This window comes from Montipora foliosa, chromosome 1 (assembly GCF_036669935.1).
Source record: "Montipora foliosa isolate CH-2021 chromosome 1, ASM3666993v2, whole genome shotgun sequence".
NCBI classification, from domain to species: domain Eukaryota; kingdom Metazoa; phylum Cnidaria; class Anthozoa; order Scleractinia; family Acroporidae; genus Montipora; species Montipora foliosa.
Genome location: NC_090869.1, coordinates 64,832,340 through 64,859,054, shown reverse-complemented (window position 1 = coordinate 64,859,054; position 26,715 = coordinate 64,832,340). Strand labels below are relative to the sequence as shown.

Genomic DNA, 26,715 nt, shown 5'->3' with positions numbered 1-26,715 from the left:
AGGGTTCATGAGCAAGCACTCCAAAATGGCCGCCTTCTTATTGTTTTTCATGATCAAGTTGTTTCAGTTATCTCTTCTTACTGAAGGAAACATTTGTTCAAATTTTGAGCTGGAGAATGAGGATAGGAGGTCTAAAGCAAAAATGGTCAATCAAAGAGTATTAAAATGGAAGCCATTTTTGACTAGGGTGAACATAAAAAGTGAATGATGGCCGAAGGGAATACCTCTTTGGAGAAAAGCAGGTAAGCTTTTTCGTTAATTTGTGAGATGCTGCGTATTTTCTGCAAGATATGGCGGACGGTGTGAATCCAGGAGTAAGTGATCCTTTTTTTTTTAATCCCGACGCCGAACAGATCGGAAGAGGAAGACATGTGAAAAGCACGATGAGTGCGTAAGTGGTTTCGTAGGTTTTATCATGAAAAGACGTTACAATAGATTCAGATCGTCTTATCATGCGTAAATTGCGTTTTAGGCCGTTCTTTACTCTTACCACTCGCGCTTTGATGAGTGGTCCACAAAATTTAATACCTAATGAAATCTCAGCTGAAATCAATGAAGTGATAGCAGTCTTGAGAGGACTGTTATTGCACCTTCGCCCTGTTTGGGCAGTCCCTGCTTATTGACGTGTTGGTCACAAAGAGATAATAGAGAGCTTAATTATGGACGAAAACGACTGCTACAAGAATTTCGACAAAAGAATAGCTCTAATGAGTACAGACAAAGGCTTTGCACTATCCGCATGTACGTTTGCATGGTACGTTTCGTATAGCCATTCATTTGTCCTGACAACGACGACCAAATGTGAGGATGTGTGGAGGACGCAAGCACCTGACGATAATTTTATATAAGTATTAAATTTTGTCTTCAAACATCCACCGGCGCAGCGTTCATACTAATTTTATTCCTGGAATGTTTATAAACATTTTTCACGCCGAACGAATTGGAGAAATCGTGAAATTGTTACAAGAACGGCAAAAAAGATTTAAACGCAACGTTTTCGTCGCATTAAAAAGCAAAGATGGAAGAGCAATTGAATGACTCATTTACTGGTATTAATGTTTCAATTTCCCTTTTTTTTATTAAATTGTCTCAAGACTTTTGTAGAACAAGAGGTCAGTCAACGCAAAAAATAGCCGCTTTGAAAACCTGTACTGTAGCGAAACTGCTGTTCAAAGTTACTGTGTCTCCGTGAGTTGCACCTAACTTTCGGTTTATCGCGGCGTCAATTCACTGTAAAATCGCATTGAAATCGCACCCGGTTTATACTTGGTTCTTCTTGCTCTGAAATGGTTCATGCGCACTGGCCCCTTTGAAGCCCTTTGATTTTCAAGGAGTTTAAAACAACCGACACCCGCTGCCACCAGTGCTCTGTCGTTACTGAGCCATGAATTTTTGAACTATTCTCCGCTGCTGTAGTTCCCTCTTGACGCAAAGTCAATTCACTATGGAGTGAAAAGAAGAATTTTTTGTCGCCAAAATAACGACCAAGTTGCGGATGTATTTCCATGCATTGTTTTTACCAGATACGTTTGTGTTATGAGCAGTCTTTTCCCGGGAGGATCTCATGTAAATTCACTGCGCTCGACCGCGCTGATTTCAAAGAGACAAAGGATTCGCGTGGAATAGTCGTTTTGCCAGGACACAAAGGCTTGACGTTTTCTAGCTCAGCTGTCAAGCTTGTTGGAATTGGGCGCACAACGAACTGTTCTTGAAGAACTAAAAACAGATCAAGACTTTGCAACATTGTTCAAAATTAAAAGATCAAAATGTGGGGACAACGTACTGAAATTTTGACAATTATGTTGCAATTATTGATTTTTCCAGGTAAGTTACATTATCAGGCTTTTTAGTCATTTTGTGCAATAGATTCCGACATTCGGTTTTTTCCCCGATTAAGCGTAATTTCAGTTTATTGGTGTTCTTTTTGGTTTATTTTTAGATTAAAATTCGTGTTTTCCTTTGTTCACGTTTGTTCTTGCAACCTGTTGTTGGTTTTGTCTACGTACTAGTCGAAACAAAGCGATAATAGCTAAGTCTTTAGTATTATTGAGATGATCCTTTGATTCGTTCAAGTCGATCGGCATCTAGATTGAGAGCCAAGTGGTCAGGAGTTTAATTTGCGTACGGCGTGGTGGACACTAACGACAAAAATGAAAAGTTACCGTAGTGTTCTTGTGTTCTCCACAAAACCTGTTCCTTCCACGGCTATGGCTTTCACACCCATGTGAGGCATTTCCAAGTTGTCTTTGTCAGTTAAAGGTAGACTCAGGCTAAACTGGATGTTTGTTCTTTGTATTCACTTACTCTGATCATTTCCTGTACTCTGTACCATTTTTAGTGACTGTCAGTGTTCCATTCTCATTTCAACGTTTTAACTGCCCCAAAAGCTACACATTCACAAACGCGCGTCTGCAGGGAGGTCTTCAGGCTGGCCAGCTTAGGAGACTGGGTCCGCCGGATGACACCGAGCTCTGCATCCAGCGTTGTTGCGATCGCAGGTCATGTGATTTGGTTGCGTGGATTGGTGACCATTGTTATTCAGTATCCTGTTTTAACCGTGAGCTCTGCAAACCAATGAGATTGCCAAGCTACCAAAGAGGCATGAGGCTTATGTACATTGCCTCAAGGGAAGATGCTGAGGATGAAGGTGTGAAACATTTATTCTTTTTCGGAATTCCTCAGTATTAATTTATATGCACTTCAACGTGACAAATGAAAAAAAGTTCCATTTGACCTATACGTTACAAATCCTCTGTGAATGCGACATTGATCGATTTGCAAGTTCACATGTGTACATGCTTTTTTCTTGGGCCGCTCCTGTCTGGCATCCGTTAACTGGGTAATTCGCCGGGACTTGTCGGCAGTTTTTACGTGAATAACCTTGTGTTGTCTTTTAAACTGTTTTATTTACTCTTGGACAGGTCTGCCTGTCTTCCGCTTTTGACTCTTCTCGTACATTGCAGTGAGAATCTTTTGTGCCTCTCTTGTGCAACGTTGTTTCTGAAAGTAACTCACTCGCTGTGTATATTCAGTTGTTCCTTTTTTTTTCACTCACTCTAAAGTCTTAGAGGGATATCTGTCGTATAGTCGACATAAGGTCTGTTGTATATTTTTTGCCACCTATCTTCTTTTTTTGTGCTTTAGTCGCTTAAGATTAACCTTGAGTTGCCCAAATTAGAATACAGCTTGAATTTATCTTGCTTAAAATAAAAAAAGACTGCAGTCAACTATTATTATCGTATCCTTTTTTTTTCAGTTAATCCCAGCCGCAGAGAGCTCAATGACAAAATTCAACCCATGACTCCAGGGAATGAATTTTTCAACAGTGCGACACACACCCCTTTTGATGCGTCATCCTCCCCTGAAGTCAAGAGAATAATACGATCACTTGAAGAAATAGAAGACGAAGAGAACATGTCTGATTCAATAAAAGGTAGCGCTGAACAAGAAACCATAGGTGAAAGAGGGGAAGTTTTCTTCAGCGGCGATTATTACGAACGCCACTCAGAGATCATGAACTTCAGGATGGAAGGATCATCTGACGTAGGGGACTGGGAAGGAAGTGTGCGTGACGAATCAGGTGACAAGCAAGATGATGACGTAACTGATGACGTAATCAACGTTCGAACGCATGAAGTCGCTGCTGTGAAACGAACGGAGATGGCGACGGCCGTTGATCCTCGTGGAATAGAGCTATATGAATCTAAATTCGATGACGGAATTGAGAGAGGCTTAGGAAGACACTTAACAGGTGATAGGAGAACACCAGAGCTGAGTGCAGAAGAATCTGATTCCGCAAAAGAAAGACCTATGGAATTTTCTAGTGCGTCTGGAAGTAACAGTGCCGTGGGAATGATATCAGATGATGAGCAAGATCTAAGCTCAGGCAGTGGATATGGGCATTTTAACAAGACTATAATGAGAGAAGTGCAGCATAACTTACACAAAGTGTGGCGTTATGCATCCTCTGGGCAAAACTTAGATATGGTGGCAAAAGGCCCGAAAGACAAAGAGGAAGAGCAAAAATTGCAGCAAATTTATAACTTATTAATAAAGCACGAGACAGCGGGTGCCGGAAGAAGTGTACCAGACGAGGCGGTGTCTGGTGAAGGGAGTGGGTTCGTTGAAGAGCCTTCGGGATTCTCAGGCGAAAGTGGAGATGAATCAGGTAAAAAAGAACAAATGGGATCTGCTGAGGCTGGAGTGGAAAATTATGATAGAGAATCTGGCGAGGAGGAAGAGAGCAGAAGGAATAAGAGCGCGAGAGTTGAAGATGATAGCCGCTCTGCAGGGAAAAGCAATTCAAAGGGAAATGCTTTGGATTATGTAAGTGACAGTGGTTCCGGGCTTGTAGCTAAGAAACTTGAGGAAAGTGAAAGTGGTGAAAGCAAGAAAAAAGTAGTTAACGTTGCCACTCTGTCTGGCGAAAACAGTGGAGACAATGATCGGTTGGAAGTGTCGGGTGAAAAGTCTAGTACTTTTCACGAAAGTGTAGACACCAAAGTCGAGAAAGTTGACATGGGCAACCTTTCTGGAGAAAGCAGCGGAAACGATGATCATGTGGAAGTTTCAGAAGGAAGTCCTAGTAGTTCAGGAGTTTATAAAGACAAACGTCTTGGAAGCGAAAGGGAAGAAAGAATCAAAGAGGATAGGAATGGCCACTATGGGGAAAGTAGTGGAAAAAGTGATGGTGTGAATGTGTCTAATGCAAGTGCTACTCTTAACACGAAACTTATGAAGGAAGTTGAGCATAATCTGCACAATGTCTGGAGATATGCTGCGCCTAAAAAGGACTTAGATATGGTAGCGAAAGGACCAAAGGGGAAAGAAGAGGAACAGAAAGTTACAAAGATTTACAACATTGTAAGTAAACACGAGACGGGCTCTGCGTTCATTGATTTCGATTTGCGAAAGGACAAACAATCTGATGACAAACATAAACAAACACAAAAACATAAGAATGGCGGTCATAAAAGTCGCAAAAGTAAGGTGAAATTTTTGAAATTGCCCCAACATTCAACCGGAACGAAATTGCACAAACTTCATAAAGGCAGAAAACACAAGAAAAGCAAAAGCGTGAATCGTCTGAAACCGTTGGGAAAGAAGATGGATGGGCATTATTCAGCGAACAAGGCGGGAAAGACGTTTGTCAAGAAGATTAGCGAAAAGAGCAAGGCCAGAGACAAAAATTCAGCCACTAGACTCGCTCTTTTGGGAAAAGAAATGAAGGAGTTAGCTCCCGAGGATGGCAATAATGAGGGAAAAAAGGAAAATGGAACGGTGAAATCGGAGAAGGACAAGGGTGACACGAATTCGGAAAGTAAAGCCACCGAGCAACAAAATGAATCGGACGTCGAAGCTAAGAATACTGAAAATAAAAAGGAGGATGAAAATATTGTACTCGATAAACAAGAACCTTTTGACAAGACGCGGCTGGAAATAGGAAAGACTTTGGAGGAGTTAATTTTGGGCAGAATTGCACAACTTGAGGCCAGTAGACAAAAAAAGAAGCCATCGAATAACCATGGTCATTGGAAGGATAGCAACAAAGGTGCAGTGGATAAAGCGAAACCCGCGCCGGTGGATGAAGATCTTTTTCGAGGTACGTATGAACTCGAGGGACAATAGGCTGATTTAGCAACAAAAATTTGGTTTTATCAACGGAGTTGATAATGTAAATTGGCCACCGTACAGAGATTCTAAAAGCTGACGTTTCGAGCGTTAGCCCTTCGTCAGAGCGATTCGAGGGATTATGGGTTACGTGTAGTTTTTATAGTAGAGTAGGAGCTACGCTATTGGTGGTAACATGGCAACGTGAAAAATAGGAATATGTTAGTTAAATGAAAAGCGTTCGTTAATACCGTGGGGATTAAGGGTGCCGATTTGAAAGATGAATTTTTGTTCCAGATTCTTGTTTTGAATTGTATATTGTTCTTGGGGCCCGTATAAAGTTTTCGTGAATTTTGAAATTTGGGCCCTTGCCACACGACATTAGGCTGATTTAGCAACAGAACGGGAACGTCAGTGGCGACGGCGCGCGCAGAAAAAACACCAATGACAATTCAGAATAGAAAGGGAATAGAATAGACTCCACTCTTTTCTTCTCTATTCTAAATTCTCATTGGTACTTTTGCTGCGCGCGACGTCGCCACTGACGTTCCCGTTCTGTTGCTAAATCAGCCTAATGTCGTGTGGCAAGGGCCCAAATTTCAAAATTCACGAAAACTTTATACGGGCCCCAAGAACAATATACAATTCAAAACTGGGAACCCTTTATTCTGAGGAACTAGTTTTCTAAAAATATGTTTGCAAGAGGGAAAATAGCAAAATATTTGCAAAGATAATTCGTACTTTAAAACGTTTCCCTTTTAAGAACGCAGAGGCAGTTCGAACTGAAGAGCGCACGCTTCGTCAGAACATTAACTGAGAATTTTCCATTTGAAAAACAGGGCTCATTGATTTTCTACAGGATCACTTGGTCAGCTCCTGTAACTCCAGAAACTTTTGTCAAGGAGCTCGTTTTATGACCTAACTGAGTGGGTATCGGCGTGGCCGGATTGTTTTGCATTGAAGGCGCGGGATTTGAAATCCCGGCGGAGGCCCTCCGTTTTCGTCCCGCTATATAATAAGTACCTTATTATTGAGTTGTTCTGGGAAGTACCTGAGTTTACCTCCCGAGCTGCGGCGGTGGTGATAACTGGGATTCCTCTGAGCCGTCAGGGTCCTCAACTCCGCTATGTTCATTGTATTATTTCTCCATTCTAAAAGGGATTGTTCAATTCAGTATTGAGTATTTTTTTAACATTTTTTATTTAGTAAATTTCCTCTTGTGTGTATGATTACTGTAATATTTTAGGTGAAACACATCCGAAAGAGGACAAACTTCTTTCAGCGCTGGAAAAGATAAAGTTCTTAAACGGACCGTCCACTGTTTACAACAGAAGTAGATTTGTGTACCTCAAACAGTGTGGGCTTTATGTTGAAGAATACAATGTTTCCAAGGTACGAATATCTGTGAACCGCGGCATATGGTATTTCTGAATCGCACATATCACAGTAGTCCCTTCCAGTCCGCACAGTAGTCGCTTCTGGAAGGGAATACTGTACTGGAATGCGATATTTCCGTCCTTGTCTTAAAAACGTCGCATGCTTAAGCTCCCGAATGTCGTTTGTCTGGGTGGGAGCGGGGGGTTCTTTGCATAAAACAAGGAATGTTTAGATCCATGAAGTATATGGTACAATCTGTAGTAAAAGTAAAGTAAAGTTTCTGGTTACGAGCCAGAAGGCCCATCAGGCCGGCACTTATCTCTGGTTTTTGTAGCACGAAGCGACTAGGAGTATTTCTACTTCCCCCTGGATGGGATGCTAGTCCATCGCAGGGTTACCCCCAGCCTTGAATTCGCCGGTACCCATTTATACACCTGGTTGGAGAGAGGCACCTTGAGAGTAAAGTGTCTTGGCCAAGAACACAACACAATGTCCCCAGCCAGGACCCGGACCCGGACCAATCGATCCGGAGTCGAGCGCACTAACCATGAGGCCACCGTGCCTCCCACCACAATCTATAGACGACCCCCAAACGCACGCCGTTATATGGGTTGGTGAACCTAAAGAAGTCAATAGTGAGGCAGGGAGACGGAGACGAAATCGGGATTGTAGAAGCCACATTATTAGATTGTCGGCAGTCTGTGTAGATTTTATAAATGACCCCCTAACCGTCACCAGAACCCTCCTGTCCAAGCAGTAACACGTGAAGTTATAGCTGAGCCCTGAGGGGATATTTAATGGCGCTTTGCGAATTACTGTAAATTTCAGTTACCCTGCATTTATAATTGACATGTACGGGATGGCAAGAGCTTCTTTGTCCTCGTGGAAACAAAACAAAAAAAGATTCGAATAGAAAGCCAGAGGACCTGAGCTTTTTCGTACATTGCGTCAAATCCTTTTCACTTTGTTTCGATTCCGCCGCTATGCGCTTATGACCTCCTGCACTGAAACTTTGATTGTGGAGTCGCCAAGTAGAAGCCGAAAAATAAACCTACTTGCTTTCTCTTTTGTGTATTAGGACGTTACGGAGTTAATCCTAATCAAACCAATTGCTCCTAGTTTATATAGACGATCCTGTTTTTCGTAACACTGAATTCTTTTTATGTCGACTCCGTTTCTATTTCATAGGAAACCGGCCTTAAAACTCAGTAGCCATCTGGCCCCTTTTGAAACCAATGATTCAAGTCACGACCCTTAAATATTTAGCTATAAAAAATGTTTCAAAAAGTCGCTTATTTTTAATGCGACCCTTAAATAATCTCTCTAACAAGGGGGGAATATTTAGGGTGCGTTCGATAGACCCTATTCCGGAATATGAATACGTGGAATGATGATTTAAAATGGTATGTATGGCGTTTTGAGGAAACAAGGATAATTAAGATATGTTTAAAATAGCATTTTAGCAGGTGTTTGACAAATTGCATGTGAATCTCCGTTAAAACGAAGGATTTCTAACTCTATGTATTCCTATTCCGGAATACGGTCAATCGAAAGGCTGATCCTTCTACTTTCGTTTTCAGACTCGGGCGTCGTGGAATAACGATCTATTTTCCCCTTATTCGTATCTCTACGAAATGCCGAAGAATTACCATTCTTGCAATTCATCTCTTTGGATGAACCGCACTGATCTGCGGGGCGATGTATTCTTGAGCTTCCGGGTTATGTCCATCAAAGGGAACACTATGATCAATAACGCCAATATCTGCGAGAAGTACTGTTGCCAAGAGCCCCGTTGTCAGTCCTGGACAGTGAGATTGCAGCAGGCGGATACGGCCAACTGTGCAAAAGGTCAGTGATTCTAGTGCCAAAATAGGGAGCTGAAAGTGCCCCTAATCCCCCTTTTTCCCTCTTTTTTTTCACCCTAAACAAATCTTCCTGACGTCCTTAGCATTTTGGCGCGATGATATAGGATTAACTAGGATAAACTAATTAACTAAGGGAGCTTTCCATTTGACAGAACTGACCGGCCACACCAGGCATTTGGAAGGACTAACTTTACACCGCCTTCAAATTAACACTCTTTGAGGATGATATACAATCCTCCGGAAGAATGCGAGGGGTTATCATGCAAGTGCACGTGTTCCTTCAAATTGTTGCATTTTCTTTGCAAACTGATGGGTGTGGCCGGCCAGTTCTGACAAAAGGAAAGCGCCCTAAGACTTTTCCTTTAAGGCCCACCTTCAACGGAGAGGCATTGCGTGCCGTGAAACGATTTTCATTTATGAAAATCCCGCCAAAGCTGAAATTCAGCCAATCAGATCGCTACGATAAGCAATTCGAATTTCCATAACAAAAAGAAACGGTCAAGAAGCCTGTCGTTTGAAGGTGGGCCTTTAATTTTCACAGTTTTGGAAGATTGCCACCATTCTCGTTCACGAACGCGTATTTGGGAGAATGGGCTAAGCTAGGGGTATGACGTAATTGTCCGAACCAGAATGAGTGAGTGAGGTAAACGTCCATAAGCACTTGGGGATTTTTTAGATTTACTTATTATTGTTCCCAAATTGACTATATTTTTAAAATCGGAATTAGGGGAACTTTAAGCAACAAAAACAACGAAAATGTTTCATAATATGAATTTCCACAAGCGTAATTATATTCTGTCATGCAACTGTTCATGCATGAACTGTCATGCAAAATGGGGTTTATTTCCTCGAAATTTAACTAAATCTCTTGATTCGCTTTTTTCCATTTTAAAACGATTAAAGTTAGGCTACGTAAAATGCTAAACCTGTTAAAGTCAACGAGTTCCTTGTGGTCAAACCGGCAGGGAGTTAGTTCAGATCTTTCCGTCAAATTCCGTCGTAGAAACGGTCATTATAGACTACAAAATGATGGCTTCTTCAATTCTTTCCTTTTATTCACCTTTACTTTCATTTTCTCTTTTAGTCAAGAGGTGTCAATGATAAGCTGACGGAAAATTCCCGGCGCCAAATTCTGTATTGAACTAAATTCCTTCAGGACTAGGGGCTAGTTGTAATGCCAGTTACTTTGTGTAACCTCAAGGATTTTCAGTTTTTGCCTTGCAAGCCATCTTGGCCTGGAGAGTGACTTTTTCGTAGCTTATTTTCTGTAACTTTTTATCTAACACGTCCTTCTTTGAAACTGTTTTAAATTAAATGCACGACGCAATATCAATGTCAGTGTTTGTAATTTATTTTATTTTTATTTTATTTTTTATGCTCGTAAATTTTGCTGCTCTTAATTCTATATCTGGTAGTTTGATTCCGTCGTTCCTCTAACTGCTGCAGGAACGTATTGTTGCTGGCTGAAGAGCGCGGTCCCATCACCGATCCACGATTCGGATGAATGTACATCCGGGGTCATACACCGTCAAAGTACCAGGCATCCGCCCCCTGGCATGCGATCTGCCGTACCTCTCGGGGGGCTTGGCACTGGATCATTTGAGCTACGCGCGGACGGGACCATACATGAGTGGACGATTGAGAACCAGTCTCCGGGCGGATCAGCGAAGCTTAACAAAGGGGCTCTGAACATGGCAGTGTTTGGTGTAAGAGTCGCAGATGAAGACAAAAGCAAGGCTGCATTGTTGAGGATCCATGCTCCCCATGGGTACCCGGGTGTGGAAAGTTTGTCTTATTCAGGATCATATCCTGTTAGTAGACTGACTCCTGGTAGGTGAAAAAAACAAAAATAGCAAGGATAACTGACTGAGTGGTGAAGGGATAGATGATCTTAAGCCAATATTCCATCAGCGTCTTACGAGTAATATCTACGGTTTAAGACAGTAACTTTCATATATTGTGTACTGCGGTTAAAGATTCCGATTCCTTCACCGTTCTATCAACTTTCCTCTGTTTGATCTTTTACAGTACTTATAGTCCTGGTTAAATCCTTCACCAGGATACAGTGCTTCTGTTTTCTTACTCTCGTTCTTGCTTACACGTTTGTATGGGAAGTAAACACTCTTTACAAACTTGAAGGTTTTATTATGCACATATATTTTTTTGCGATGACGATGATGGCGATAATAACATTGATGTTGATTGTGATGATGATGATAATGATGATAATTTTGATGATAAGGATGATGATGACCTTGACAACGAACACGAATTAAACCTTTTTTCTATTTTCTACTTTCTACAGAGTTTTATAGAATGATAAGGTTGACGATGATGACATAAAGACGACGTTGACGGCGACTGCGATGACGATAACCGATAACGATGATGATGCAAGCAGGTTGCCTTCCCTCATAAGAATTTCTCTCGTGTGATTGGCCCATGCAAGTGGTCTTAAGTCATGTGATGATCCTTTTGAGTGTCAATCAAATGTGATTCAGCAACATCAAAAAAGTAATCGCATCGCACAAACAGACATAACCTAACTCATTGCTGCAAATAAAAATTTTTCCAAGATCTCTTTTACTAAAGGCCGGTTTACAAAGTACGATTTGTCGGCCGGTTTTGTCGGGCCGATAAATAGTACCGTGTAAACTGTGTAAAACGTGTAATTTTTTCTCCAAAGATGTTCCCGTTGTCCTTTTAGTATTTACCATTTTGAACGCATTAAATTTTTTAGTATATATGCGCATTACCCACTCGCATATCCTTTGATTGGCATGGTGGTTTCTCTCAGAGTGTCGGCCCGACTTAAAAAAATCTGCTGCAGTGCAACAGATTTTTTTAATCGGAACGGTTTTAATTCCCATGAATCGCTCGTTCATCGACTGTCAAAACACACGCAAGATTTACGCTCCGACGCCGTCCGGCCGACAGATCGTACCGTGTAAACCGGCCGTGAGCTTTGGCAAAAGTTCGTCGCCAATTTAACTCAGCTATTCACATAATAGAGTTTGGGTCCAACAATCTTTGATATTTTCATAATCTCACAGGGGGCTCCATAACAGAACATGTAGAGATGAATCTTTATGCCTTCCCATCATTCCACATGAGAGAGCCTCGCAAGTCAGCAGTGCCCGCAGTTGCGTTTACCTTGAGCCTGCGCAGTAAATCAGATAAACCGCTGGATGTGTCGTTTTTGTTCAACTTACCCCTTGGACAACAAGATGATACCATCAGAGTAGGAGAAAATTTTGGAGAAGTTGTTTTCACAAGGTACGGCACAAATCTAATATCCGTCACGGAGAGTGTTCGATTCCCTTGATGTTTCGTTTTTCGCTCTTTCTTTCTTGTTGTTGTTCATTTGTGAATTTGTTTAACCACGAGTCCATTACCCAAGAGTAAGAATCTGATATGAGGTTTGTCCCCATCAGCGTCTAGTTTTAAACCAAGTTTTTCGGGAAAATAAACAATATTTTTCTACTTTCTCAAATCCCATAATACACCTTGTTTAGCCCCAAAAAAATTTGCCTAGGCATTGTTTTCGATTCTTCATGGGACATCTTCATGTCTCAGGAGAAATTGCAAACAATGATTATTTGGGGGCCAACAAGATGTATTATGGGATTCGAGAAAATAGTGAATAGTGTGTTTTCATGTGACATCACAGTGGCCATGTTGGTTTTCCTAAACAATGGAACGGCGGGCCATGTTGGCGTACCAAAGTAATCCTCCGGGAATTGAGCTCTATTATCATGCAAACGTTTTCTATTCTTTCGCTGGAAAAACAAGGTTACGGATCACTTGATGAAAACACTCCATAGACCAAATGTTGTACCTGATTTCAAATATCCCGCCGGGGGATTAAGATTCTTTGTGTATTGTATTTGATTATAATGTAGCATTCACATTTAAATGATATGGAAATACCTTGAACAAAACGTTTTATTCCCAAAGGGTTTGAATTGGGTACAACACATTTTCCCGCAAAACCTGGTTTAACTCTTATCAAATCGTAGGTTGGTTTCAAATGTGATGAATAACATTAGCGAAAGGTCGGTACAGTGCCTTATAATCCTAGTTTAGTTTCAGTTGCCCACCTCAGTTACATCACTTGAAGTTTAATCGCGCTTCAGAATTTTCATTGAAGAACTGATAGAATGTTATCCTTCTCTCCTAGAATGATAAAACCTGCAGATTGCGCGCATGCGTGCTCGAAGATGCCAAAGTGCATGGCGTGGACAACAAATGGACCCACCTCGTGTCTTTTAAAGGACAAAATGCCGCTTCACGCCTGGGCTACCGGCATTGTATCGGGCCTTAAAGGGGAATGGAACGTAGACAACTCCATGTTGACATGCCACCGGCCCGGATTTTTTCCTCAGAGCGGCAGCACCACATTGTACGCTCTGGACGATGATGAAGCCACAGGATCATTTGCTGTTGCTGACGATTTTGCCGATATCTGGAAGAACTTTTCTAAAACTGGTAGGTTCTCAGCTAGCGACGACCCATGTTTTATGCTCTTTATTTAGAACCATGCAGCTTATTAAAATTTCAAGCTTATACAGCCAACAATAGGCTTGTTCCGATCGCACTGGGACACTCTTTGAGCACCTTTTCGATTCTGGGTCACTATTTTACATTTCGAGTACTGTTGCGCAATTTTTCGCTCTTTGAGCAAAATAGGAACAGTTTTTCTCTTCTTCGCATTTTGGGCATAATTTGAGCTCCTTCAATTCTGGATAAGCTTTGAGAAACATTTCTGAGTAGCACTTACATGTTTCAACAGAGATATCTATGAGAGTAATCTTGAGTGCTATCTTTATTTCCATGTGATTGGAGAACACAGAGTAACTCTGACCAAGCTAGGAATTGAACCCACGACTTTCGGGATGGATCACCGTTGCTGTACCGACGGAGCGACAGGGTCGATTGGAGGATGGTTTTCATGTATCAACTCGTTGAATAAAACCATTCTTTCGTGCGTTACTATCCCCCTGATTCAGCACCACAGTTAGTCTAGAAACTTAACTCCTTCTTTAATGTTGTACGTTAGCCGTCGTCGAAATCACCGGGCCCCAGTTGTACATCATCATATCTTTATTTATTCTCGGATTTTAGAGTAGCTTAGTGTAGCTAATATCTCCGAGCATTTACCCTCCCAACCATGATACACCACAGAAGACAGACCGCAACACTGGGAACTCCAGTGAAGAGTGTGTGGGTTATGAGACGGGGCCTACGATTTATCGTTCTTATCCGAGAAGACTAGAGAGTCTAACCATTTGCAGATGTCATTATAAAGACTTCTCTTTCTCCTCAGTTATTTAAAGACCCTGAGTGTTGGTCCGACCGGAGTCAAACTCATCGCCTCCCACATGGCAACCAGGGCCCGGTTGTTCGAAAGCCGATTACCTTAATCCAGGATTAGCGTAAACTTTTGTTTCATGTTTTCAACTTTTTGGTGAAAGTTTCCTTTGCTTATTTTTGTTTTTCAAGATTGACTTCTTCTAATGTGAAGGTTTGCCGACAATCAGCGTTGAACAGCATTTGGGAGTAGAGAAATAAACTCCTTGGTTAATTGTTAATCTGGGATTAGCGTTAATCGGCTTTTGAACAACCCGGCTCTGGTGCTCATCGAACTGAGCTTCCGGTACGCGGTAAAGCCAATCACCAAGCAAAGACTGCATAATTTTATCTAGTGAATACGTTACTATCCAGAGAATATAATATACTCCCACTTTAAACGTTGACTAAGGTTATCGTACACGCCCGCCTTTACTAGACGTGCGTAGAGAGTGTATATTCACGCACACATGAGCAAACACTGAAATCTTGATAGTGACTTATCCTCCGGATAAAGTTATCTGGCCTTCGAACAACCTGGGCCAGGTGTCCGTGTTAGTTTATGCAGCCCTTGATATTTTCCTCATTTTGACTCTCCATTATTTATTTGTTTGTTACTTTTAGGAGAAATTGGCGTCTCCAATTCTCCAAATAAGACTGGAATCCACGGATCAGCTTCCGTGAAGACAACTCTTCTACCCGGCGAAAAGAAATCTCTGACAATAATTCTTTCTTGGTACTACCCTCACCGAGATTTGGCTAAAGTGCACGTGGGAAATATGTACGCAGTTCTCTTCAATTCCAGCCAGGATGTGGCAAAGCACATGCGCAATGATCTGCTCCCGTCAGTAGAAGATATTCAGTCATGGCACCGACCAATCGCTGGAAATCAGCCCGTGAAAAGAAAGCCAATTAATAAGATGGTCAAAGATATCCCTGGTGCTTCAAAGGAAGGCAAAGTCAACGAGCTTCCGAATTGGTTAAAGGATCTTTTGATAAATAGCATTAGTTTCTGGAGGTCTGGTTTCTGGACTGAGGACGGGAGATGGAGGCAGTGGGAGGCTCTTGACTGCAATGATATTGATACGATCCAAAACGATATACAGAGGATTATTCCTTACACTTTATTCTTTCCAGGTATGTTCTCTTTGAGGTCTTTGTGTTTCTCGGTTTTGTATTTTTACGCTTGGCAGTAGATCAATTTGGATATATTAAGGGCGCGTTCGATTAACCCTATTCCGGAATAAGAATACGTGGAGTGATATTTAAAACGGTATGTTTGACGCGTTGCCAAGCAGCAAGGATAATAAAAATTTGTTTAAAATAACATTTTAGCAGATATTTGACAATTTTAATATGAATCTCCGTAAAAAACGAAGGATTTCTAATTTATATTCCATGTATTCCTATTCCGGAATACGGCCAATCAAACGCACCCTAAAATTCAGTCCTAAACAAAAAGCATCATCTCGAGGCTCTGGGGAATAAATATAAGGATTTGTGCGAGTTTATTCCCCAGAGCCTCGAGATGATGCCTTTTGTTTAGGACTGAATTTTAATATATCAAAAGTAGGCTATTGATTAAAAATCTGGAGCCAAATTGCTATCCATTGGCGGAAATTGGATTGGTATTTCTGTTCTGAGCATGCGCTCATACTCGAAGTCTCACTCCAATTTAAATTGCTCTAGTGAGAGTCAAACTGGCCGAGCAAAACCGAATGTAACCACTTACGTCTAGAAATGTCAACGTAATTTAGGATGCACGCCCAATTTTGACATCCACCACGAAGTGCCCCGTTAAGCCTAAAGCCCCGTGCAAGTTAACGGACGCAACATGGTTGGCCAACATTGTTACAACATTGTTGGGCGTTACGTGTTGCATCAGTATGCACACCCTGTTGCATGTTGCTGCGTGTTGTTGGGAGTTGGTTGCGCGAAGTTTGAAACTGGTCAAACTTTTGAGCCAACAACTCCCAACATTTCTTTTGTTCCGTGATGGCAGAAGCGTAGCGCAACAATGTTGGATCGTTTTGCACAGCTCTTCCAACATTATTAGGGAGCTTAAGCACGCGCGTTTTTGAGACGCGGACGGCGACCGGAAGTGAGCTGTTTTCCCTTTTAACTTGTCTTCACACAACCACATTTACGTTTACTACGTATCTTTTCTCCATTGGAGATGATTAGTATAAAAATCTGGGAGACACCACTCTCCTGGCTCACGAAATGTTCTTTTCCGGTTGCCGTCCGCGTCTCAAAAACGCGCGTGCTTAAGCTCCGTAATGAAGTGATCTGTTTTCCTGTCCTCGTCTCAAAGACGCGCGTGCTTAAGCTTTCTATTGTTGGAGCCACGCGCGCTCATTACATATGGTCTCCATAGAGACATGTTCAAAACAAGACGGCAGCCGAATTTTGTAAGTTTTCCAAGATTTACGGGTCGTATCCTTCAATTAATACACTGCACGTCCTTAGATTGTTGGAAGTTATTGCGTTCGTTTGCACGCAACTGCCAACACCATCCAACGTCAACAATTCCCAACAATGCTAGTAGCTGTTGGGTCCTTTTGCACGGGGCTAAAAGCCTTTGCTATCTGTTTCGAATATTAAGGTAATAAAGGGTAAAAGTCAGCGTTATTTTTAGCTTAGGGTAAATGCAGCTGTTTATTCTTACTTGAGGATCTAGCAGCATTTGGAGGACACTTTTTGACGTTAATTGTTAAGTATTCCGAGACACGAGTGATGCTGAAAGTTGAGGAGAAGAGCAAAGAGAAGTAGGGGGACACTTCGTGACGCTTATTAAAATCCGCGTGCATCTTATTAGGGACATTTCGAGCAACATGAATTTTCTAACACTTAGCTCCAACTACATGTATTTTCTTCATCAGTGTTATGATTGTTCGTGCCTTTTTACAACGGGCCAAAGTAATTACGACTTTCGCAATGAAAGTATGACGGTAATGATATAGGGAACAAGTGAAAAACATTTCAGAGTTCCAGTCAGGTGTTTTACCAGAGAAACTGAAAGCGGATTACTTTGTGTACGATCCTAGTTAAGCGACCCCAGGTCACCAGACGTTCTCGTAGATCAATGATTAGAGCATCCGACAAGTGTTACGGAGGTCGCAGGGTCGATTCTTGCTTCGATATTCTTCGGTTGTTGCGCGCCTTACCCGTTACTAAGTGACCACTTAATGACTTCTGTGTTGGTCTCACTATACCGCGCTTTTTGCAAACGACATGCACACAAAAGAGAGAACAATCAATATTGGCAGTGGTTATACGAGGAAATATGTCAAACTGAATATGAGGTTTGCCGGGGTAAAATTGCGTTTTTATCTTTTTCCTATTAGCCACCTCGGGAATATCATCGGATAATTTTTATCAATAAAGCGACTGAGACTGAAAGAAAATTCCCCATGCAAAACCCTGATTGGAATGAAGGGTCTCTGGGATCAGTTCTAAACAACAAAAGAAAGAGGGAGCAACCTCAAGTGTGTATCTGCCACCCATATCTACTCCCGCGAAATATTTACCACCTTGGAATCCTGGTAACTTTTAGCTTAATTATCAGGGCAAATTAAAAACTGAGATAATTTTGTAACGTAAGATAAACCTCAGTAAATCGTGCTTATCTTGGTTGGTGGTGTTCTTGGTGGTTTTTTTAATCGCTATCTCATTTCCAAGGCTTTTTTCGCCGAGGAGAGGGCGGACCTCGGCGAGAAATCTCTAGGGAGAAAGTTGCTAATATCAGACTTTCAAAATCTTTTACCAGATCTGGTGCGAGATCTTCTGATCTCTTGGGCCGACAATCAATATTCTAGCGGTATGCTTCAAGAAGCGCTTACATCTGGTTGTTTGGGGCCGACAGGAAAGCTAGGTAATTTAGTTTCTATGTAATGTAATTTAATGTAAAATCATGACTGTCAACGTGCTACTTTGCTATATTTGTGTCACGGTGGTGCTAATTTCCATTTCGTAAACAAGCGATGCCATTTTTGACGGTCGATGCCATTCTTAGTAACCAAGCCTTTGTATTCGGTCAGCTGGGGTGTTGGGATTAGCTTCGTTTAAATATTTTAAAATTGCCAATTTGAAGCCGTTGTTTCTGTAGTGTAGAGGTTAAGTGCATTTGCTCTTTATCCATTGACAGAGTTCGACATAGTTGGGGCAACCTTTTCTAATTTAAAAAAAAAATTTTCTAAGGTTTTTTCTCAGTTTTTTTTTTAATTTTAAGTGACATAACCCTGCTAATCTAGTCCTAGATTAAGTATTTTTCCTCATTTGCAAACGACAAACTTAACAAGTTAACTTAACTTAACTTGTTCTAAGTGTCGTTCAAATGGCATCGCTCGTTTACGAAAGGGAAAATTGCCACGGCGGTTCCCCGCGAAACCAGGCCTTTGCAGCCAACCATAAACCATTCTCCTCCCCAGCACCCTCGGTTTCCGGCTTTTGCTCACCAGTGACCAACAGAAACGGAGGGCCCTGCGGGCTTTCATTCATTCATGTGCTGGGTGAGATCGCTAATGGACTGATAGCGGCTGCCAGCGGCGCCTTTATATGCAGATGTCTGATCTCACTCATAGATCACTTGCTTGTAAAGCGCATTTGAATATGCCAATAGAAAATGCGCTATATAAATTCATTACCATTACCACTACCATGTCGACGCGTAAGCCTTATAAGATCAGCACGTAAAAAGAGAAATAACAACCTTCAGGTTGAAGTTCGAATGCGACATTACTACTACGAGCTTTTGGTTCTGAACACGCGCATATTGATCTTCAGACCTAATGCGCATGCTCAGTACCGAAAATCCGTAATTGTTGTCGTACTCGAAATCCAGTTCCCTTGCTTCAGACAATTCCCATTAAATTGTCTTTTGTCATAGGGAGCAAGGAAAAAGAATGTTAGATTTTTCTTTTTTTTTTTTAATTTTGTGGTTTGCATTCGTAGTCAAATCTGAATGAAGCACGTGAGTATTCAATGTTTTGCCTGAATTTGCTCAATAATATCCGACTGATAATTAGCGACAACTTGCAGCAAATTTATGACAAACAGCTTGGTCTCTTGGTACGTTTGATTTATCGCTATTTGATAAATTAGCACTATCAGTACTATACTAGTACTATTTGATAAATTTGAGAAAATAGAGCGAGTTTCAATCGAGTGTCTTAAAACCAAAACCAAAGTAATTACTTCAGCCAATCATAAAAGGACGGAGACCATCCGATAAACCAATCAAAACTCGAAGTAATTACACGTAGCCGACACAAAGCGCGGGAAAATGTGCACGCGCGAGCCACGATTGGTTTTCGTTTCACTTCTGATTGGTTGAAAAAGTGGCGCGAGAGCTTTGAACCAACCAATCAATGAGTGAAGTAATCATAAACCAAAGCAATTCGCTAATTACTTTCGATACTCAATTGAAAACCGCTCTAGTAGTAGTAGTAGTAGTAGTAGTAGTAGTAGTAGTACTACTACTACTACTACTACTACTACTACTACTACTACTACTACTACTACTGGGGACGAGTTGTGCGTGCAACAGGATTGGATTAACGCCCACCCCTGCCGTAATAACAGTAGAACCAGTAACAAGAAGGAGCCTTCGACTGCGGTCGGCCTTTTGTCTTGAGTTGTCTCGATAAAAGATCACCCTTATTTTTGATTTCATTGAAGACTACGCTGGCGGTCGTGTGATGGCGGATACTACAACCATGTTCGTCGTAGGACTTTACCACTATTACCAGTGGACTGGCGACCGTGCTACACTCGATAAACTTTGGCCGGCGGCGAAAAGGGCAATGGCTTGGGTGATTGTGGATTCCACAAAAGGTGCAGTGAATCTTAAGAACTGAATTTTATTTCATATAGATTCAGCATGTTTTGCAGGGGGGTTGCAAGCGAGGCATAATGGGCGTGTCAAGGCATGCCTTCTCGTAATATGTACTTATTGACTGAGTGGGAGGGCCAGACGGGAAAATATTTGGCCCTAAGTCATGGCGTAAGGACCGAGCGTAGCAAGGTCCGTGCTCCATGGCCGAGGGCCAAATTTTATCATATGGGCTCTTAACGCTATTCATGAGCACGGAAGATGAAGTTTGGACAAAAAAGTTACAAATTTGCACAGAAAGATTATCTTGACTAATATGTTGTTTGTATTTGCTTTTCTGGCTGTAAGTAACTTGGATATTTAAAAGCGACGAAATCCTCTAAAATCGCACCGCACAGAACAGTATACGCGTTCCTAACAGCGCGGTACGGCTTTTTCCGGCCTTCCTCGCGCTAATGCGAACGGCCGTCGTACAGAGATTTTCTCCCGTTGTCACCTTATCTATCAGGGCGTGCCTACTGCTAAAACTCTTTGAGCGGATCCCCTCTGTGGGCATTCCCTTCACACTGCCCAGCTCTTTTTATGTAGTTCAACTGAAGAATTAATTTTAAGAGTAGCAAATGATTGAAATCCAGGAGTCGTATCAGAACTCGATAAGGTAAGAACGTCCGAGTGAAAGTAGTCCTGAGTACGACTGTTGTCGTTGACATTCACTCACGTTTTGACAACCTCAGCGGAACCCATCCTTAGCCAAGTCAAGTGAAGGCACACTGCATAAATTAACTCGTGGAATAAAAGGCAATAATCTATAATTAATAGATATGTGAGAAGGATCACTCGAACTAGAGGTACTTGAGTTTCGCTGCTAGCTACTCATATGCGCCAGATTCCAGTGGTTTTAATTTGCTATTTGTATTTCGGGCATAATTTGTCCTAATTATGACATCTCATGTCATCTATTTCCTTGTCTGCGTTATAGAAAGAAATCTAAAAAATTCTTTTTTTTATGTCACCAACATTTGACGGCAAATATTTATATGGAAAAATGCTTTGTCTCACTCTTGGTCTTTTTTAGGTAACATTCTTTTGTTTCTACTGTATCATAGGCACCGGTCTACCCTTCAGAAAAGTCAGTAGTTATGATATAGTTGCACTTGATAAGTACGACCACGATGCGTACAACACCTTTATATATCTATTGTCGCTTCGTTCCGCCCAAGAACTTGGTAAAATTACGAACGATACTAAATTTGTATCAACCTTAAAGCAAGCATTTGAGCGTGCGCAGAAAAGAGTCGATCTCGAACTATGGGACAGCACCAAGCAATTTTACCATGCATGGTGGGATATGGAATATGGTTCACCTGATTGGATCATGTCCGACTCCTTATATGGTCAAGTCTGGGCCTACAGTCTGGGACTTGGAGACTTGGTACCTAGGGATAAATTGAAAGCACATTTGTTGAATGAGATCGAGCAGAATGATTCTCCTTTTGGACTTAAAGTTTTGCACACTGGAAAACCGGAAATCACACAAGAGGATACGTCAATCGTTTTGAGTCGACACACGCCCGGATGTAAGTCGCTGGAAAATATTACGAAGCATAATTCTATTTGGATGGGAGCAGATGCGGATTGGGCCTCACTGATGTTGCATTTGGGTAAGGAGCTTTTAAATCTTATCATATCTTTCTCTTTTTGCCTTCAATTCTATATCCTTTTTCTGGCCTTCGATGCCGTAGGAAACGTCTAGTTAATGAGGCATATCATCTTATTCAATGTTATGACTTATAACGTATTCACGGAAGGACGAGAAAAAAAAAGAGAAATTCGAATATATATCTTCTTCCAGATTTAAACACTGCAGGAATTCTCCTATTAATGAGACATATCGTGTTCGATGGTCCGACGTATAACGTTCTGGAAGGACACGAATAAAGTACCAGAAATGAACACCAAAAAAGATTGATTATTCGACCGCGGAAAAAATCTCCGAATTTAACGTTTTAAAACAATGGTAAAGCGAATACGCCCGTTTACGCTCCGTTACAAACTGGTGAAACCGCGACACGTACTTCAGCCGGGGTACGAAATATGACGCTTTGACACTTCAGCACACTCTTTATATATAAGCTTTTAAATTAAAATGACTTATGTAATGATATGGAATCAATTGATATTTCTTCGTTACCGTTCGTCAACTAGAGTTCCACGCATTCACTATGCTCGGGAGCAGCAATAATCTGTATGTTTCAGTTATCCCTTGCTCTTGCGTTTTATTAAGCGTACCTCTTGCACGTGGAAACGCGCGTGAAACTCGGCTTGGTTGCACGGTTAAAGCGAAAGAGGCGCCTAATTGCAGGAACCTCCCTTGTCGATATTCCTCATGTGAATTCCCTCCCTTTCAACACTTTCTTGCGCTTCCCATGAAGAACCCATACAGTCCTTCACTCGGAGAAACCACGAGATGTAATCCATGTTCGATTCCAATTTTCATTTTGCATACTGCAATTTACCTCTTTCTTTTGCATTCGACAGACGCAGATCCAATCATGGCTCTAAACCGCGCAAAGAAGTCGCTAGACCACTGGAGGTCTACCTTAAATGATCAGTGGAATATTCACGGTCTGATCGCATCCAACGGGTACGGTTTGGATGGACTGCCTTGGGCAACATCGCATTATTCTTTCCACCTTGTTCTCTGGCACATTCCACTGGCGTTGTCAGGGCAACAGTACACCGCTCGCAATGCATCGTTGACATTCTGGCCAAAGTATTCGTTTCCTTTCAACTTACCATTTTTTACACCAAAAGCTTGGGGAACAATCCAAGGAGCTTACGAGAAGGCAAGCGGTAGAGAAGAAGATTTTGACGATGAAGAAGAGGAAGAAATGTTCACTTTTACTGTAGATTCAGGTAAGCGAATATTTTAATGAAGAGGGCACGTTCGACATTTACATTTTCTGCTTTTATTTATTTGTCTACTCATTTACTTATTTATTAAATTTGTTTTTTAAACAGAGGAATTTAACGATTTTGAATTTTTTTCGGGCACTGAGGTTAAATTTCGGCTTCGTGTTTCTTTTAGTTCAGTCACAAATCGCACTCAAGCTTGTAAAGCGCATGCACGAAGTTAACCAAAGCGCGTTCTTGGCACAGTTATGCAATGGCTAACTCATCTTTTATAGCGCATGCGCACAGTTTAAGCCAACGTGCTTGCATGACATTGAAAGAAAATGGCGCCGTTAAAAGTAAGCACGAATGTGATGTCTTATACGCTCAACCACATACAAATGCACACACCGTTCGCGGTAGACCCACACTAAAAGATGTCGAGCGTTTTCGGAACATTTATGAGTGAACATAGCGAAGATCATTGCCCTCACTTTAACCTAAATAATAAATAATAATCTTGCCGCGACATCTCGACTGCATTTCATTTTCTTTGTTTCTCATTTCAAGATCCAGGATACCCTGGATGCCAGAGGTTATTTTTTCGCTATGAAAAGAGCGACAAAAGAGGGAGTCGCGAAGCGGCGAGAAAAACCCCTGGTACAGGCTGTTAACCCTTCTGAACATGCCGCCCCAATCACGTTGCGCTTTCCACTTCCAGAGTCGAGTTTTGACCCTGGAGATTTCATTGGTCGATCGACAAACCGTTTTTTATAAGGATTGCCATTTTTCAAGTCGAGGGGGACGATCAAACCGGTTTTTCACTGGTGTAATACAAGAAGACTATGAACGTGACAGTAGCGATCGTGACAAGATAATCTCAAATTCATGGCTGGCAGATTGAGGTTAATTTGTCTCTGACGCTGGATGAATGTTTGCCGTTGGGTGGCCTTAAAGGGGCGTAATCGAACAAGCACGCTTAGATTTTGTTTGGGAATTTGGCGAAGGTACCGATATGAGCTTCTGACATTTTTACACCTCAATGCCTCGAGTCATATTTGAACTGCTCTACGGACTCCTCGTAAAGTTCTTTAAATTTTTTCAGTTCTAATCCCAGGACTTGAATGCAATTTTCTTATTTCTCCAATTCACGTTTACATTTGTAACAAATAATGGTTACGTGAAACGCTTCGACAAAAAACCTCAGAAACGATTAATAGCACAGACTTGAGAATTGGTGAGGTGATTTATGAATTTGTCTCCTACAAAATTCCAAGTTTTTGGCTTATTTCATTGAACAGTTTCGATTTTATTTTTTTGTTACGTGACAGTGACAACGATCTATTCACTCGACCTTGAGAATTTCCCAGTAGAGTGACCGGTAAACATTGCACAAATATTTTTATCACGTGGATAAAACCGGTTTGCCCAAGTTTCTAAAAATAAGCTCTTACTCTGGAAGTCAATCGAAATAAGTTGGTTTGCATGGAAGTGAGCTTTTTAACGGCCTGTACCAGAGGTTTTTCTCGCCGCTTCGCGACTCCCTCTTTTGTCGCTCTTTTCATAGCGAGAAAATAACCTCTGGAATCCAGGGTAGATCCAGGACATCAGGAAAGCCCGAGTTCACGCACGTAAGCGTCTAGTATTGTTTGGAAGAAAACACTTAAAGTACATTAGTTCCGACAGTGCTGAGACGATGAGTGATGAAGGCGGCTTTAGTCAATGAAATAACATTTTCACTCCACTTGTTTTGTTTTTTTAATTTGATTCGGAAAAATCCTTCAGCCGAGTTCAGTTCTCCTAGGATTGCTAAGGTAAATTCATAATTTTTCCATTCGCAGAAGCTTGTAATGCGTCTATTTAGCTGTTATACTTTGAACAAAGGAAACCCAACAATATAAGTATGTAATTATAAAATAATGCCTTGTTTTTTTAGGGGAATTGACTCTCAAGGAGTTGGCTGTTCTAGGAAGCACGTACGGAGGTGGTGAAATATCGCTCAAGGAGGGGCAATCAGTCACGTGGTCTCGTCCAAAGCAGGACGTCAAAAACATCCTACAGCAGCTTTGAGGCGCTTCTACTATTGCTCAGATTGATTACGAAGACCTTATGCGCAAACCGGACGGTGCCTCTGTCCCTCTCAACAATTTTTTTCCTTTTTTTTTAACTTTTTTTAACCTGTAAGGCATATTAAGTACTTTTTTGTTTAGGGTTAATTTCTGCTTTTTTCAAAGAACGAATAAGAGTGGTTCCCACTAGAGCCTGTCCGTAACTATGGCTGTTACAAAGTTAGTGCAACCCACGCGAAGACGCTTATCTCTTAGCTTATCTCTGATTGCCTGAAAAAGACACTTATCTAAGGAAATCAACTTCATAAGATGCACATTTAACTTTGATAAATGTTAAAGAGATTGAGCGCGAAATTTTTTGTAGGGGATGGCCATTGAGATTATAAGTGTACAATGCGTTCACATTAAACGCCAATCTGAACGGTACATAGTTGGCTGCAAGGGACTCGGCCCCCGATTTAATTTCCTTGCGGATCCTCTTCATAAAAAAAAACACCAAATTTAAAAAAAGTTAGAGACAAATAATTAGCTGACCGATTTCCAGTTTTGAATTATATTTAAACAAATTTAGGAAATAAACAAAGTAAATTGCGTAATCTTTCACATTTTCGGGAAGTTTGCTTGGTATTTTTTCTTCGTCCAGCTTTGCGTTTAATAGGACAATCACATGACGTTTGGAGGGCATATAGTTTTTTTTGTGGCCCGAGTATAGCATCCTTTTTTTTCAAATACTCAAATAGAGAAGCTACCTTTAGTCAAGGTATAGAGGACCAAATACGCATGCGTTCTGTCCGTACTATCGTGTGATTGGGACCACATGGAGAAATGCAAGAGAATATTTGCAAAGTATAGACCATCCTTTTTTTTCAAATACTCAAATAGAGAAGCTACCTTTAGTCAAGGGGTTAGTCACGTATGGTGTAGGGGCCAATTACTCTCCCTCGCAGGATCAAAAGGAGCACGGGGACCCCAAAAGGGGTTTTTTTTTTTGTTGTTTTTTTTTTGCCATATATACTTCACAAATACGCACATGTTCCACATGGAGAAATGCAAGAAAATATTTGCAAAGTATAGAAGACCAAATACGCATGCGTTCTGTCCGTACTATCGCATGGTGTGATTGGTACCACATGGAGAAATGCAATAGAATATTTGCAAAGTATAGACCATCCTTTTTTATATATACTCAAATTGAGAAGCTACCGGTAGTCAAGGGGTTAGCTCTTTTTCTCTTTGATTATGCAGCTTACCGCATAAAGAAGTCACTTTTTTTAATCTTAAACAAGACGCTTATAAGGGCGTATCCGTGGGATGCACAAACATTTAACACAAATGTCCAGTTACAGTGAACTGCAACTACTGGTAAACTTCGGAAAATGACGAGAGATTACCAGAAAGATAAATCTATAATTTAACTAGAAGTTATTTATTGTAAAAACAGTTGTTAGCCTTTAAAGACCCGATGGGGCTAACAGACGGTACACTTATCCTGAGTGAGTTCGTGTTTACTATCTTACTGCCCAAACAATAATGATTATTGTCTTCGTCCGCTCAAGATTTTTGCTTGTCATATCGCTTGTCTGATGACACTGTCAATCAGAAACATTAACCTTTATCATGAAACTGTTACAGCAATGCCTTTCACACAATCAGAACATTCATCCCAAATATTGCATTCGTGCATACGCCACCAGGCGTCTTGTTCTAAATTTAAATGATT

The 26,715-nt window shown here is 41.3% G+C and overlaps 1 protein-coding gene across 5 annotated transcripts in view; it reads left to right on the top strand.

Moving 5' to 3' along the window:
- The first annotated feature begins 34 nt into the window (after positions 1-34).
- LOC138004893 (uncharacterized) overlaps positions 35-26,715 on the top strand; it is a 27,206-nt gene continuing 525 nt past the window's right edge. Inside the window, exons 1-16 of one of the 5 annotated variants that reach the window (XM_068851201.1) lie at positions 35-242; positions 354-391; positions 1,524-1,824; positions 2,339-2,647; positions 3,257-5,602; positions 6,857-7,002; positions 8,568-8,835; positions 10,299-10,682; positions 11,906-12,128; positions 13,033-13,340; positions 14,826-15,338; positions 17,971-18,075; positions 19,881-20,036; positions 21,141-21,695; positions 22,573-22,950; positions 24,863-26,715. The exon at positions 24,863-26,715 is cut by the window's right edge and continues 525 nt beyond it. In XM_068851201.1, coding sequence (XP_068707302.1) covers positions 1,767-1,824; positions 2,339-2,647; positions 3,257-5,602; positions 6,857-7,002; positions 8,568-8,835; positions 10,299-10,682; positions 11,906-12,128; positions 13,033-13,340; positions 14,826-15,338; positions 17,971-18,075; positions 19,881-20,036; positions 21,141-21,695; positions 22,573-22,950; positions 24,863-24,996 — 5,883 coding nt within the window. In that variant the 5' untranslated portion in view covers positions 35-242; positions 354-391; positions 1,524-1,766 and the 3' untranslated portion in view covers positions 24,997-26,715. Of the gene's footprint in view, positions 243-353; positions 1,825-2,338; positions 2,648-3,256; positions 5,603-6,856; positions 7,003-8,567; positions 8,836-10,298; positions 10,683-11,905; positions 12,129-13,032; positions 13,341-14,825; positions 15,339-17,970; positions 18,076-19,880; positions 20,037-21,140; positions 21,696-22,572; positions 22,951-24,862 lie in introns of all 5 variants that reach the window. The other 4 variants (XM_068851208.1, XM_068851214.1, XM_068851196.1 and 1 more) reach the window with 4 other exon arrangements.